Below are 17,635 nucleotides of genomic sequence, written 5' to 3'. Positions count from 1 at the left end.
TACCTGTATTTCAATTTTCAGTCCAATTTGTTACTATCACAAAAACAAAACCTGTAGTTCTCTTTAAAAAAGCAATTATTCTGCAAAAATTCAAAACAAATTACTTTATATCACTAATTTAAGTACAATTAGTTTCAACAAACTTACTTATTAAAAATCACAGTTCAATTCTTTAAAACAAAGAAATTGCTTAAGTATAAACGTTTCTATTCGGAGGTTATCAACCTTCTACATTTAAAACAAAATAACCATAATTTACACTATTATTATAAAGGCGAATGTTTGTGACTAGGCATATGTGTATTTACTTTATATCACTAATTTAAGTACAATTATTAAACTTACTTACTAAAAATCACAGTTCAATTCTTATAAACAAATAAATTGCTAAAACAGATAGATTATATAGTCTCGAATAACATATAGGCTTCTTTTTATCCTGGAAAAATGCACAGATCCTGTAGGTTACAGAAATAGTAGTCTACGCAGGCGGAGTCGTGGGCAACAGCTAGTTAATAGTAATCTCAAACTCTTATTAAGTTATGACTAGTAAACATATTCATAGCCGTCTAAATATATTGCAGAAACACAATCAAAATGCGGATTGGAACTGCATAAAATACAAATTAAAAACAAACAGAAGTAAGGGAGGAACTAACTTATTATTTAGAATCTGTTAGTACTTGAAAAACTTTAACATCAAAAGACTTATTATTCTTTATTAATGTGAGTGTAATATTTAAGTTTTTCCTGTAATAATTGATGCTCAAGATCCAAGTTTCTCCCTTTCTTCCGTTCGTTTTCCATTTGAACTTCATGCAGTTCAATCCGGCATTTTGATTCTGTTTCTGCAATTTCGGAAATCCTAACTTTGCTTAAATCAATTAAGCCTTCTTTGTTTAACAGTTTCCTTTTTTTTTTGATTGCTGGTGCTTTAAAATTAGGTTTTGCTTTATTTTCTTTTGCCTCTACTTTTTTATTTTCTTTATCTTCCAATATGCCTCTAGTAGTACAAGCATGTGTATCTTCTATTTCTTCATCAAGTACCACCAATTCATATTGGATTTCTTCATTATTTATCAATTCCTGATCTTGCGTATTTTGAGTTGATTCCTCCTCTTGAATGTTAATTAATTCACTTTTATTTGAGTCCGAGTCAAATCTGTTAACATCGACTACAAATTCATTGGGCAACCAAGATGCTATATCATCAGCCCTATCGTCAGGCACTGATAATGGTGGACCACCGCCAGTTTTAATTTGAGCCTGCCTAGCAATGGTCTTGTCTTTCTTCGCACTGATTTTTATGAGGCTCCATTGCGATTTTAACTGGGTAATGGAGCGGTTCATACCAGCGCACATTGAATTAAACCTGAAAAAGAAATGACAGGATTTTGAATTACAGGTAAAGGCAAAATTTTATATTGAAGGCAGAAATCAAAAGATGTACCAACGTTGTTTGTAAATCAGCCCAAGCCGCAACCTTCCGTTTATTCGTGTTAGTGTCTGTATTTTTATTTTCGATTGCATTTACTCTTTCTTTCACCAACTCTTTCAGCAAATACTGAAAAGCAAACACTAGGCGTCAAACATAAATAAAACCATGCTACAAAAATTAGTAGGCACTTTATCAGGCTAAAAATAAGTACTACCTTATCTTCCTCCAACCAGTTTTCTGATCGTTGCCTTTTAGGCGGTCTGTTCTCCTTCGTCATGGACATAATTAGTATCCGATGTAACTAGCCGGGTCGTCGTAAGAGCTTATTGCAGAGTACAGGGTAAGAGGTACAGAATCCAGAACATACAATCCCAAGTTTTATAAAAGTTTGATAAAACTTGGGAGTTGATCGAAAAAACCGAAAACTTTATTAAATTTTCGTGCCAAATGTCAATGTCAGTAAGTAAAACGTCACAGCTGCCAATTTTTTGTTTTTTTTTTCTGCGATTTGTCTATGATTTTACATGGTCCACCAAGTTAAATCACCAAAAAAGCTGTTTTCGTTCATTCTTTTTGTATAGTCTGTGGAAAGAAAATATTAAACTCTGTTTTAGCTATCAAAGGTTTATAAACGATTATGAATAACGTTTTTTATCAGAGGTTTATAAGAGTGTTTTAAGCCTATCAAACGTTTTAGCTAATGTAGGTTTTAAACCTATATTAGCATTTTATTATGAATAAGACCGTATGCCATTATCACTCCGGAAGTATTTAATCTTATTACCTGTCACATTTTCACTCATCTTTATAAATTTCTCCACATAGGCCTTGACTTCATACTTCCCTTTCAAAAAATAGACAGTTCTGTATGCCGAAAAATCATCTTTCAGAAGAAGAAAATACTTGGCTCCTCCGATGGAAGTCTCCTCCATCGGGCCGCATACATCAGCGTGAATTAATTCGCACGTCCTTGAAGTCGTCGTTTGGCTTGTTTTAAAAGGCAAACGATGTGCTTTGCCCTCCAAACATCCCTTACAATCGCCAACGATGTCATCAGTTGCATCAATGTTGTTGTTCGCAAACACTTTCTTCACGTGTTACGACCTATTGTTAAACGGTACTGCGTTAATTACCCTTTGTTGTGGATTAATTTTATTGAAATGTGAATGCAGAACGGTTTTGTGGAAACGATTGGTTTATGACTAGGTGCTGGTGGTATTAAATTGTAAAATTTTTGTTTGATAAAATCCCATCGCCCTTCCGCTTATAACTGCAAAATTTGTGCAGTTTTAATAATAAGATTCCATAACCTCATGTACTAAAACTAAATTATTGTTACTATATTAATTTATCATACAGTTTACTTTTGATAAGAAATAACTTAAAAAATTCTCATTCAGATTTAAGACAGATATATTCCAGTGAAAATTATGATTTATCATTGTTACAATTTGGGATGCTCTTCCCTCTAATTTTCCTAACATGGGGACGAATTTTATCAAAACGCTAGGATCTATGGTCGGCATAGCCGTCTGCCTAGGGTTTGGACTCGGGTTCTGTGCTGAAGACACATGGCTAACATATCCCTCCATCTTAGGACGAGGGTCAGTCATATCTCGTTTACAGCAACTAGCCTTAAATTCCCATCGTAAAACCCGCAAGTTTTATTTATAGACCATAAATAAAACTTGCGGGTTTTACGATGGGAATTTTGGAAAACGACAAGAATGCTTCAGGCATTTACAGCTTGAAGATGATGGTGACACGAAGCAGCATGGTCGTAGTAGGTATCTTTACGTATTTGTTTTGTTGTAGAGACCCTTGTTCCAAGGTGACTTAAGGTTCGGACAAACCAACGCGTGCAGCCGGCGTGCACGTTTGGCTGAACCTTTAGGAGTCAGGACGCAGACTTTGAGCGAACTCGGAGATCGATTCCTCGGAGATCTTGAACTTCAAGGTTGCGCGGACTTTACAGGGCCCCCCTACGTTGGGCGTCAGTCAAAATAACGAACACTGAGACTTCTTTGAAAAATACTGTACTTCTTACTTAAAAAAAAAATGAACTAAGTAAACTGCCAAATCAGAAATTATTTTATTTGGGGATTAAGATCAATTTTCAAATAACTTCAATTTCGAAAAATATGAAATGCCCGGACACACTGTATATCGTTATTTAGTATCGGTAAGTAAGTGCGAATCCAAACGCAGCTAGTTTTGAAGTATGATTTAGGATGTGTGTCCAAAATTCCTTCTTCTATTTTTAAGGCGAAAATGGCGACACGCACTTTTGTAAGCTCTGTATAAAATCTTAAATAAAACAGTATCTTCACACCAAGGCGGCTTTCATTTATTTTTCCAAAACATTTATCGGCGGTATAGGCCACAGCTTGAAACCCTACGAGGAGGGTGAGGACATAGCATGTTTCTTGGAACGTATGGAGCAATATTTTGAAGCTAATGCTATGAAAGAAAAGTGGCATCTTTACTCGTAAGTTTGCACGAAGACGTCTACAAAACGTTCTGCACCCGGATTTACCTATTGGGTAATTAAAGAAAAGATGCGTAATTAACTTGACTTTCTGTATTTTATCTTGGAAAGTAATTTAGTACAACCTAGCACAATGATGGAGGGTTCGAGAGAGAGCTGTCATAGACAAGGGCGACATCTACCACAGATACAGTATTACATTTTTATTAATCAGCTTGTTTTTGTTGCACTCTTCAACACCCTTCCTCAACAAAAGCAAGCTATAACATTTCAAAACAAGCTATCTCTAAGCTTAAACTTACACAGAATTACTTCTCAACAATTTATTCAACTTAATTACTTTTACTTCTCACAAATTTATACTGACTTGACTTCTAAACTGTTTACTTATATGTTAAAAACGATGTATAAAATTGGAACCTCTATAAACTTAGTACTTTAAATTTTCTGTAAAAATACATATTATTTATTAAATAAACCTATCCCAAAACACAACTCTTGCAATCTCATTTTACACAACCTCTTGGTAAACATATCTGCTAATTCTTCCTTAGTAGGAATGTATTCTAACAACAAAACACCTTCACAAACCTTTTGCCTTATAAAATGATACTTTAAGTCAATATGTTTTAACCTCTTATGATGTTCACTATTTTTGGAAACATGAATGGCTGACTGGTTATCTATGAAAACTTTAAAACTTTTAGCATTTACTTTAACTCTGACAACAAATTTTGTATCCAACAGCCTTCTGCTACCCCTTTCCCCAATGCTACATACTCAGACTCGGTCGAAGAGAGAGCTACACACTGTTGCTTTGCACAACTCCACGAAACGGTAGAACCAAACACCTTCATGACATACCCGGATGTTGACTTCCTGTCTGCTCTATCGCCAGCCCAATCAGCATCTGGTTATCCCAACAGCGGTGAGCTTTCTTCAGACTTGAATACTAATTTGTAGTCCAGTGTCCCCTTCAAGTAACGTAGAACACGCTTAAGTGCCTTCCACAAAGATTGATTTGCAGATGTTTGAAATCTAGCTAGATAGCTCAATGCGTAGCAAATATCAGGTCTAGTGCCCATCATGGCATACATTAGGCTACCAATCAATCTTCTACAGTTTCTTACCAAGACTGGATCATCTGATGGCTCTTTATTCAGTTCAAGACCTAACTCTATAGGTGTTCCCACAGCATTACATTCTTCCATTTATGATATTTCCTTAGCAAGTCTTCTATATGTTTTGTCTCTGATTTAGTTCAATTACTCCTTCCTGTCTGTTGATATTAATTCCCAAGTATTTTAAGTTATTATTTCCAAGATCTTTCGTTTCAAAGTTGTTTTTCAATGCTTCTTTTAATTTATTTATTTTATTTTGATTTTCTCCAACTACAATAACATCGTCTACATAAAGTAACAAATATAATTTCTCATCTCTTTTATAGTATAAACAATAATCAGAATTGCTTCTACAAAACCCTTCCTGAATCATAAAGTTGTTAAACTTCTCATTCCACATCTTTGGTGATCTTTTCAAGCCATAAAGTGATTTTTGCAGTTTCAGAACCTTGTTGTCATTGATTATTCCTTCAGGTTTCTTCAAAAATACTTCCTCTGCAATATCTCCATACAAAAATGCACTTTTTACATCCATTTGTGAAATGTTCAAATTATATTTACTTGCAATAGCCAATAAAATTCTCAAAGTTGGTAATTTAGCGACTGGTGCGTATATTTCCGAGTGATCGAAGCTGTCCTCCTGTTGGAAACCCCTCGCAACAAGTCTTGCCTTGAATTGCGATTCTCCATTTTCATTCCTTTTGATCTTAAAAATCCATTTCGCATCTATCGTTTTTCCTTCTGGTAATTCCATTTCAGTCCATGTTTGGTTTCTTTCTAGTGCGTCCAATTCCGATTTTATAGCCTCTTCCCACTTTTCTCTGTCCGTTCCATTCATGGCTTGTCTGTAAGTTAGTGGTTCCTCCGATGTAGTTAAAAATCCGGTGTAATAATCTTCAAATCTCTTTGGTTTCTTGATTTCTCTTGTTCTGGTTCTCTGTCTCTGTCTATCAGATCCTGTAATTTCTTCTTCTTCTTCTCCTGGTGTTGTATATTCCTCGCTATTCTCCATTTCCTGCTTTATATTATTGCTCCCTTTCTCTATTTCACTTTCTTCGTCTGTAATATCCGGTTCTCTAGTTTCATTTTTTTGTCCATCCATGTTTTCAGTCATCCTGTTTTGTCCCCTGGTGTCACACTCTTCGTTACTTCCTTCTTCATCTGTACTATCTTCTGTTCTCTCAATATTTACTGTATTTTCTTCTTTATTTTCACTATTGTATACGTGTCTCTCGCTATTTATTTCCTTTTTCTTCATATTGTTTTTATTGACAAACACCACATCTCTGAAAGTATCAACTGTCTTAGTATTCGGTATCCAGACTCGTTTATGCTCAGAATGCCAACTTCTCAAAATGCCAACCGCTCGCAAAATGACAACTTCTCAGAATGCCAACTTCGCGAAATGCCAACTTCTCAAAATGCCAACTTCTCAAAATGCCAACTTCTCGAAATGACAACTTCTCATAATGACAACTTACAATTATAATAAATGCAGGAGCAGTGAATGCTACCACAAATAATAAAAATAATTAAAAAGTCCATATATTTACAATATCTCAATATCTTTATTTGTTACTATACAATCAATCAATACACTAGGGTCGTATCGCATCAATATCTCATCTCAAATGTCGATTGAATGACATACACCTATATAATTGTTACAATCATTGTCAAAATCAGATAAACAAAAACCAGGTACGGTCTGTAACAGCAAAACAATTATTTAAATAGATAAATTAACACATTACAAGGGCGATATAGTTTTGACAAGTATAACTTGTGCATTTTTTACAACTAACCTCATAACGTAACATTATTTTCGCCATACACTAATTTATGATTTAAAGTGTACTGTGACCTTATCTGGTTTTTGTTTATCCGATTTTGACAATGATTGTAACAATTTTATATAGATGTATGTCATTCAATCGACATTTGAGATGAGAGATTGATGCGATACGACCCTAGTGTATTGATTGATTGTAGGTATAGTAACAAATAAAGATATTGAGATATTGTAAATATATGGACTTTTTAATTATTTTTATTATTTGTGGTAGCATTCACTGCTCCTGCATTCATTATAATTGTAAGTTGTCATTATGAGAAGTTGTCATTTCGTGAAGTTGGCATTTTGAGAAGTTGGCATTTCGAGAAGTTGGCATTTCGCGAAGTTGGCATTTCGAGAAGTTGGCATTCTGAGAAGTTGTCATTTTGCGAGCGGTTGGCATTTTGAGAAGTTGGCATTCTGAGCATAAACGTCCAGACTCTATATCCTTTACATTTATCACCATATCTAACAAAAATTGCCTTCTTACCCTTCGCATCCCACTTCAGTCTTCTCTGCTTTGGAATATGTATGTAGACTTCAGATCCAAACTTCTTTAGCATATTTATGTCAAACTCCTTCTTGTATAATAATTCAAATGGTGTTTTATTCATCTCTTTACTAGGCCCCGTTCTATTGATCACAAACGCTGCTGTATTTATTGATTCTGCCCATAGTTCCTTTCCCAAACCTGCATCAAACAACATAGTCCTCGCCGATTCCACCATTGTCCTCATTTCCCGTTCTGCTCTTCCATTCTGTTCCGGTGTATATTTCACAGATTCCTGGTGAGTAATTAATTCCCTTCCTGTTAAACAAGCATGAAACCCCTTTATTAATAAACTCTGTCCCATTGTCTGACCTAACAGTTTTCATTTTATACCCCGTCTCATTTTCAAATTTATTTATGAAATCAAACATTTTATCTTTAACTTCCCACTTGTTCTTTAGAAAATATAAAAATCGAAAGCTACTATAGTCATCTTTACACAACAAAAGGTACCTATCTAGAACCACCGAGAGAACACTCCTCCATAGGACCACACAAGTCCATGTGAATTAATTCACCTGGAGTGGATGCCCTATAATCACTACTATGAAATGGCTGTCTATGCTGTTTCCCATTAAGGCAAGAAATACACTGGTCACTCACCCCTTCATGTTTCACATTAAATTTATTTAATACATTTTTAACATGGTTGTAATTTTGATGTGCTAGAACTTCATGCCACTCATTCACACTTTTGAAAGCTACTTTTCCTTTAAAATTAAAATTCATGATAAACAAATCTCCATAGCGTGATGAGATGCATGTTGTCCTACCATCCTTAGTAAAGCAACATTCATTAGAACTCTGTACTACCATTTTATAGCCTTTGTCAATGGCACAAACAACTGAAAATAAATTTACTTGCAATTTTGGAACATGTAAAACATTTAATAAAATTGAGGGTTCATAATTTTTACCATTAAAAGCATACACTTCAACATCACCAATACCTAATACTTGTAATTGTTTACCATCTCCTATAATTACATGTTTGTTATTTACCTGAGTGTAGTTAATGAATACATCTTTATCTTTGCACATGTGCTCACTCGCACCACTGTCCATAACCCAACATTTTGATGTGTAACCTGGCATTACATACGCATTAGGTGACTTGTTTGTGTTTTGCCTCGCTCTGCATTGCATAAACAAGTGTCCAACTTTACCACAATAGTTACATTTTCAACCGACTTCAAAAAAAAGGAGGAGGTTCTCAATTCGACCCGTATGTTTTTTTTTTTTTTTCTATGTTTAAAGCGATAACTCCGCCAATTATGAACCGATGTGAATCTTTTTTCGGCGTATAGGTAATACCTCAAGGGTGGTCCCATTTAAATTTAATAATAGAAAAAACAACCCCCAAGGGTGGAAAATTGGGGATAAACTTTTTTATACGCAATATCTCCGCCGATTATAAATCAATTTGAACGATTATTTTTTTGTTGAATAGGTATTATCAAAAGGGTGGTTTCATGCGAATTTGAAGAAAATATTTCACCCCCAAGGGTGGAAAATTGGGGATGAACTTTTTTATACGCAATTTTTAGTTTTTTTTGTGTTCACGCATTTGAAGTCGGTTTTATTTTTTTAAAAAGTTAATTATAACTTCCACAGTGCGCTGGAGGACGTCTTTGTCAAAACCAGAGGTAAAAGGGAGGATTTGACCTACACTCCTCTCTCTAGCCAGACGGGATGATGTTACCATTAATTTTATCTATTTTTGCAATCTCCCTTAAAATTGTAACACTTATTTTCACTCATTTTCTTCTTACTATTTGACACCAGAGCCGCTGTGACCTCTTCTTCCTCAACTTTGCAGCTTTCCTCTTCAACCAATAGCCTTGCAGATAAATTACTGATGGTTTGCTCGCTCTCCGGAACCGACTCCCATGCTGACACGAAGTGTTTATAGCTGCTCGGCAGACTCATAATGATCTTGGTGACAACCATCTTCTCTGAGATTTCTTCTTTCATGGTTTTTAGTCTTGTTACTATTTCTTCTACGTTGGAGAGGAATTTAGCCATTGGCCCCTCATACTTCAAATTGTAGAATTTTTGTTGGATCAAATGTACACCGACTTTGGACTTTGATTCGTAGAGGTTGGTAAGTTTGACCCACATCTCCTTGCTGGTTTCACATGTTGCTAGGTAATTCAATACCTCCTCATCTACACGTAGCACGATGAGTTCTTGTGCTTTACTGTCCCTGGCCTCCCACTGCTCAATCATGGCTCGATCCCCCTTTTCTGGCTTTTCAACGGTAACCACTTCGTACAAACCACGAGCCTTTAGCATAATAGTTGTTTGCAGCCTCCACGCCGGCCAATTGCCCCCATTGAGCACCACGCCTTTTGCCTCCATTTTGGTGATGCAAGTTTGCAATTTTTGCAAATCAACTGTAATTCAACTTTCAACTCTAACTATATGCACTAGTTGTGTCTGGGCCCATAACCTGTTAGGGTTATTGGGTAATTAAAGAAAAGATGCGTAATTAACTTGACTTTCTGTATTTTATCTTGGAAAGTAATTTAGTACAATCTAGCACAATGATGGAGGGTTCGAGAGAGAGCTGTCATAGACAAGGGCGACATCTACCACAGATACAGTAGGTTTTCTATTACATTTTTATTAATCAGCTTGTTTTTGTTGCACTCTTCAACATTTACCGCCCAGAAAAACCTACAAGCAGATTGAAGAAGCACTCAAACTTCGCTTTAAAATTTCTCACTACAGAAAGGTGATTGAGTTCGATAGGCTTCGACAAGAGGACAGCGAGAATGTGGCGACTCTCGAATTCGTGAGGCATCGGGAACGCATGGAGCAATATTTTGAAGCTAATGCTATGAAAGAAAAGTGGCATCTTTACTCGTAAGTTTGCACGAAGACGTCTACAAAACGTTGAAAAACGTTCTGCACCCGGATTTACCATCCAGAAAAACCTACAAGCAGATTGAGGAAGCACTCAAACTTCGCTTTAAAATTTCTCACTACAGAAAGGTGATTGAGTTCGATAGGCTTCGACAAGAGGACGGCGAGAATGTGGCGACTCTCGAATTCGTGAGGCATCGGGAACGCATGGAGCAATATTTTGAAGCTAATACTATGAAAGAAAAGTGGCATCTTTACTCGTAAGTTTGCACGAAGACGTCTACAAAACGTTGAAAAACGTTCTGCACCCGGATTTACCATCCAGAAAAACCTACAAGCAGATTGAGGAAGCACTCAAACTTTGCTTTAAAATTTCTCACTACAGAAAGTTGATTCGAGTTCGATAGGCTTCGACAAGAGGACAGCGAGAATGTGGCGACTCTCGAATTCGTGAGGCATCGGGAACGCATGGAGCAATATTTTGAAGCTAATACTATGAAAGAAAAGTGGCATCTTTACTCGTAAGTTTGCACGAAGACGTCTACAAAACGTTGAAAAACGTTCTGCACCCGGATTTACCATCCAGAAAAACCTACAAGCAGATTGAGGAAGCACTCAAACTTCGCTTTAAAATTTCTCACTACAGAAAGGTGATTGAGTTCGATAGGCTTCGACAAGAGGACGGCGAGAATGTGGCGACTCTCGAATTCGTGAGGCATCGGAAACGCATGGAGCAATATTTTGAAGCTAATGCTATGAAAGAAAAGTGGCATCTTTACTCGTAAGTTTGCACGAAGACTAGAAAACGTTGAAAAACGTTCTGCACCCGGATTTACCTAACCTAACCTAACCAAAACCTACAAGCAGATTGAGAAAGCACTCAAACTTCGCTTTAAAACTCACTACAGAAAGGTGATTGAGTTCGATAGGCTTCGACAAGAGGACGGCGAGAATGTAGCGAAATTTTACTCTCATATTCGTGAGACATCGACAGATTGCAATTTTCCAACTAGCAGCATGGAAGCCAATGTCAAGTACAAACTGGTGACAGGTCTGAGGCCAGGACCTGCACAGGATAGACTTTGTGAAGAGGATTCCCTAAAGACCCTGAAGGAGTTACTGGAAGTAGCGTTAAACAAGGAGACAGCGAGCAATTACAGAGTGGTCAACAAGATATTCAAGAACACAAGTGGCAACGAGCACAACCAGGGCAAGGAGCACCACCAGGGCAAAGGACAAGGAAAAGTATTACAGTGCGTTCATTGCGGTAAAAGTAATCACAATATTCCTAAGTGTAAATATAAGAGTTACAAATGGAAAGTGCGTAATGCATAGGTACAATTTTATTGTAACAAGCACGGACATTTTGCCAGGAACTGCCGTGCTCTGAAGAAGAAAAATAAAGGCTTTGTTGAAGAAAATAAAGGCTTTGTTGCAGCATTTTCAGCATGTTCACAGACAATGAATCCGGTCCTGTGGTATGTGGACTCGGGTGCCTCAATGCACATGACCATCAGATGTGATTGGATGTATGATATCACAAGTTTACCGATACCGTAACACACCACTACCTGTGGAAACAGTGGAAAATATGAGAATGGTTAATTTATTTATGAATAGTATTAACAAAGTAAAATTCAGATAAAGGATGTTCTTTAAATACCTAAACTTGCTGCCAACATGAAACGTCAAAAATCAACAATATAGCCAACCTAAAGAAAATATATTGGTTGCGTTCTCATTTACCAAGACTGCGTGGTGTCAACCTAAACTGTAGATTATGGTTTTCATAGACAGGATTTGCTTGCGTTTAACTTCCTTTCTCCTACTTCCTGTTGCGATGTGTCATGTGAGTGAGCTGAGCACGGTGTGCATATTTTGAGAAGTTGGCATTCTGAGCATAAACGCATTTAATTTGTGTAATTCTGTATTTACATGTTACATTTTAGTAAATATTACTTATAGCTACAAACTGAATTTCATTTCAATAACCTCAACATAAACCTCATAAAGTGTTGGTTAACAAAGAGATGCAGGATGTACTTAATTTGCATGGTATTTAGAATAACAATGCCATATTGTCCGCAACAGAATGGTGCAGCGGAACGTGAGAACAGAATATTAATGGAACCAGCAAGAAGTTTGTTACATTCAGGTCAACTAAGTAAAAGTCTATGGATAGAAGGTGTGAACTAGTTATTTCCTAGTCCTCGACCTCTGCACTGGTATTTCTTATGCACTGGCTTCCCACAGTTGTAACAAGTGAAGGCACTCGAGTTGTTTTCTTTAAACATTTTCTTCTTTTCTTCCTCTGCGAGAAGTCTTTCCAGTCTTTTCCGGCGTTTCAGCTCGTAATGACAACTTCTCAAAATGACAACCGGGTCGCAAAATGTTCACTTCTCGAAATGACAACTTCTTAAAATGTCAACTTCGCTAGAAGACAACTTCTCATATTGTCTATTTCTCACAATGACAAATTCGCATTTGGTCAACCTCGCATAATGACAACTCTAGAAGAACTAGAACTCTAGAAATAATGAAAATAAACTGAGCTATGTTATGCAATAATATGTCAACCCACAAAAAATCGCATATTGAGATAGTGCCATCTAGTTATTGTTCTCGGTACTCTCTACGTCTTAAAAAATGGACAACATCGTATCTATTCCATAAAACGCCATCTAGTTAAAGCCTGGTCCATGAGCACGTAGAATTTTGTCCAATGACCCCAAGCTACCCATCCTTATGCCGTTGAAGGGTACCAAACCAGATGCTCCATGACACCATTGTACCAATTTGTCGCCAAAATCGCTACCCATTGACGATGGAAAATAAATTGCACTTGGAAAACGTTGATTCAATAACCAGTCAATTGTAGGCTTAATAAAGCTGCGTATTTCAATACTTATGTATGATTATCTTAATAAAGATTGTTCAACGGCCAAGTCACACAACATTAAATATAATAATAAAGAAATCGCAGTAAGGAACCATAGACTTGGCACGACTTTGTCTAGATTTCATTACTTTTTAGAGATAAACAGGCAGCTCCATCGAGACTTGGCTAATTTTTTACAGAATGTTTTTGGTGGGATTTCACTTCTTTTTGTAGAAAGTGGCATAATTATTTAACGTCGGCGTCTTTTCTTTTAATATCATCGACATTTTTTTTACGATATTAAACACAAATAAACTCAACGACCTTTAAAATGGACAACGAATCAAAAATTGTTTTAATAACAAGTGCCACGCCATCTAGCGATGAGCGGTACAGGCGAACACCACGGTGCCGGTGTGGCGCTAGTAGTATTGATTATGAATGTGGTGTTACTCCAGATCTTCGATTTTCCTAGTTTTTATAGTTTTCCCTTTATGTAGTCATTAAACCCTAACTCTGTACCAAATTTCAGCTCTCTGAGTTAATGGGAAGTACTAGTTCTATTTTGATGATCATCAGTGAGTGAGTGAGTGAGTGTCGTAAATGCGAAACTTTGCTTTCGCTTAACTTCGTAACTAAATGACCTACAAACTTGAAATTTTGGATTTTAATTATGTGATTATAGCTTACTAGATGACAAAAATTTCTGCGTTCTGGTCTTATCCAGAGGTTCTCAAATAGAGGCCTGAAAATGCGGCGAAATGGTTCCAGTAAAGATGGTACGGCAGCGTTTGCTTCGCGCTCGACTTGGCGGGGGCACTGCCGTGCCCCCAGATACAAAATCCAATAACGGAACTGATTTTATGGTCAGACTCGTGTGGGGGACAAAACCGCAGCATTAAATTAGTCCTCATGTTGATTCATACTATGCAACATCATTCATCGCTTAAGTCGACAATGCGATTCCTTCTATCGGGCCATAGTTTCTTGCCTAATGATGCGAACTTTGGTGTTATAGAAACTCGACTGAAACGCAACAAAGACTTTACATACATTAGAAGATTATGCTGAAAGCATTACGATGAGTAAAAAGCAAAAGAAGTTTGACGTTACGCGAATGCTATCGCCCGACATGCTGTCTGTTGAACTATTAGAAAAAGCTATTACTAATAGAAAATTTGATAGCGCCAAAAATAAAGTGAATTGGCTAAATGTTCACGAAATTGTAATGGAAAAGGATTCTCCCCATATTTTGAAAATAAAGAATGATCTGGAGGAAGAACCCCAAGTTGTCAACATTGAAAAGGCAGGAAAAGGTCGTAAACCCCTACTGAAGAATATTGATTTACCGGGACGTTGGCCAAATGGAAAGAGTTTAAGTAAAGAAAAAATAAAAGACTTACGAGAGTTATTAAAGCTTGTACCTGCAGACGCCAAAAAACTGATTTGTTATTTTGGGCTATATTTGATTTTTTAAGAGTTTCTGAATTTAAGACTTTCGAATTCATACTAATACTATTAAAATTGTCATTTGACTGTATTATTCAAGAGCAAATATTGAGGAAACAATTGTTGTTATATTTTTTTAAAATCGCAATAACCCTTCAAAGGTGTTTAGAAGATTGTTGCATTATTTTAATAATGTCGGTTTAGGCGATTTAGGCTTAAACGTTTATAGCAAAAAGTCCAATTTCTTGATTTTATTTTGCAATAAACAAATTATGAAAAGAAAGCTGTTTTTTTATCACACTCAAAATATCAACTATTTACACTATGTTACAATCACTCCCTACAATACCACCGAACTAGCAAAAGTGACTTCACTACCCAAACAGGTAAGGTTATTTTTTAAATCTGCAAAATTCTTTGACCTTTCATTTCTCAGGATTTGGTTTTCTGGGTTTGACATGTTATTGCATAACATAGCTCAACTATCAACAAGTAGTTGACATTATGCGAAGTTGACCAATTGCGAATTTGTCATTGTGAGAAATAGACAATATGAGAAGTTGTCTTTTAGCAAAGTATAAAGAGCCCCAGTAGAGACTGCGCCACCCGTTCCCCGCACGCTACCACCAGCACCAGCCTCGATGAAAGAGGGTTGGAGCACGGTAGTAAAGAAGGGGAAAACTAACGGGAACGCTGGACAAAAGCCGCCCCCGAAAACCTACCTTGGGGAAGTCACGCCCACCCAACTCAGTTGTGCTCTCCGTGCAGCCCGCATAGTCCAGTCAAATTAGACATGACCCCTGCATTAATTCGCATACAGCTGAAAATTGGTACGAATGTTCGGAGCACCATTATGAATTAACTGTGAAAAGTCCCCATCGATCCGACATGTGCTAAAAAAAAAATTCAAGGTCAAACTTAAAAAATGCGGGTTTTTGAGATTTTCAGCTAAACGGTAAGTTTTATCACAAAAATATGTATGTCAAGGTTTAAGACCATACAATTATCTATCAAAATTGTCTATACACTTTCTCCTAAGAGTCAGCGTTTCTGAGATTCGATGATCCGAAGAGTCAAAAAAGTGTTTTTTTCATAACGGTCTTACACATAAATCTAATGTGATATCGCCTCGTGTCACGACTCAGCATTGTATCATGATGTGTTGTCGACGTCAAATATAAAATGATCAACCTCAATGTCGTCTGTCATCTTTAATTATCGAAAAATGGGTGCAACTTTGACGAAGGACTGCGCCATGAGTTTCTAAGATACGAAGTTTTCGTGTTTATTATGTTTAAGAGCTCTTATATGCACACGTTACTACTCTACTTGTAACTCTATGGTCACTCTTTTAGCCCGACCAAGTTAGACAGTCCAGGTTATAATAATTCGCATAGAGCTGAAAATTTGTGTGAAAGTTGAGAACACCATCCTAAATGAAATGTCAAAAGTCCCCGATGATCCGTCATTTTAAAAAAAAGCTCAGAACTGAGAGTGTCTGGCCTGGACGACTCTGTCACACCGGATGAGGTTGCGGCTGCGGTGGCTAAGCTTGGAGGCTGCCCAGTAGAAGCGGTTAAAGTCGGAAGTCCCCGCCGGGACTATAATGGCCTTTTCGCCGTGTGGGTTCGCTGCCCAATAGTGGCAGCAAAGAAAGTGGCAGAGGGTCTTCTCTTGGTCGGTTGGGTTAGGTTAGGTTAGGCCGCCAGGGTCAGGTTTCTGCCAAGTAGGGAGCTGCGGTGCTTTAAGTGCCTAGTAGCGGGTCACGTCCAAGCGGTGTGTCCAGCAGAGGTGGACCGAAGCCGCCAATGTTTCAGGTGCGGACAGCTTAGCAACCGGAAAACTGGTTCTCCTTCGGAAACGGCCCTCTTTGCCAGTGGACTCCCCGTCGGCATACACGCCAATCGTGTTACTGGATGAGGCTGCCAAATTGCTGGAACGCGTTATCGCCACCCGCCTCAATCGTCATCTTTAGGGGACGGGTCCGAACTAGGGATATTCCGATACTAATACGAGTAGGTACTCGATACTTTTGATTCGATACTAAGTATTTATTGTATCGAATCAATTTTGCGATACATAATCGGTATCGAAACAAAAATACTTGGTATCGAATCGAATCAGCAAATCTAGACCCAAGGTTTAAAAATCTGCATTTCCAAGACCCCTCTGCATGCGGAAGAGCTATTCAAAAACTTAGAACCATGGTTGTCGGTCAACTAAGTAGCCCAAGTGAGTCAGAAGATGATGTCTCATCTACTGCACCACCTGAATACGATTTTTGGAAACATCATAAAGAGTTAGTACATGGGCACAAGAAGAAAAAAAAATCTCATCAGGGAGATGAAGTTTATCTTTATTTATCAAATCCAGTAGTTTCTCTTAAAAGCAACCCATTTGCAGAATGGGATGACATGAAGTTGGTGTTCCCTTGTCTTTACAAGTATGCACAGCAATATTTAATTGTTGTTGCAACATCAGTTCCTAGCGAGTGCCTTTTTTCCAAAGCCGGTGCAACATTGATACAAACAAGGAACAGATTGTCTTCAAAATACCTTTAACAGTTACTGTTTTTGGGCAATCTTAATGCTGAAGAGTTTTTTGTTTAAATTAATAATAAGCCTAATAAACATTTGTAATGAGACTCACTATAGACCCTCATTGTTATTCAAACTTCCCGCGTACAAACCCTGGCACGTGAGTAAAAATGATACACTATGGTTTTTAACAAGTTAGATTTGAAAAATTGTTTTTGTTTAATGGCGTCTGTACGGAAAACTAAAGGAATATTTATTGTGAAGCAAATAGCTTTAAATGTTGTTTCTCTTTTCAGGTAGGTAATTACCTATTTAATTCTATGTAAAATATGTGATTTTTAAAGCAGTTTATTAAAAATAAATATTCTCTTTTCAGAGCAACACTTTTGGCTTTTTGAATTATACATTTATAATAAATAAATAGTTGTTTTCTTCTCAATTTTGTTTAAATTATTGTCCTTCAACGTTCATT

At 37.0% G+C, this 17,635-nt stretch overlaps 1 protein-coding gene across 1 annotated transcript; it reads right to left on the bottom strand.

The window, feature by feature from the left end:
• Positions 1–9,141: 9,141 nt before the first annotated feature.
• On the bottom strand, positions 9,142–9,792 carry LOC135081358 (uncharacterized). Its single transcript, XM_063976078.1, has one exon. The coding sequence runs from the start codon at positions 9,790–9,792 to the stop codon at positions 9,142–9,144; it is 651 nt and encodes a 216-aa protein (XP_063832148.1).
• Positions 9,793–17,635: the final 7,843 nt, after the last annotated feature.

This window comes from Ostrinia nubilalis, chromosome 19, assembly GCF_963855985.1.
Source record: "Ostrinia nubilalis chromosome 19, ilOstNubi1.1, whole genome shotgun sequence".
NCBI classification, from domain to species: Eukaryota; Metazoa; Arthropoda; class Insecta; order Lepidoptera; family Crambidae; genus Ostrinia; species Ostrinia nubilalis.
The sequence above is the reverse complement of the archived record's forward strand: the minus strand, read 5'-3'. Positions and strand labels throughout refer to the sequence as shown.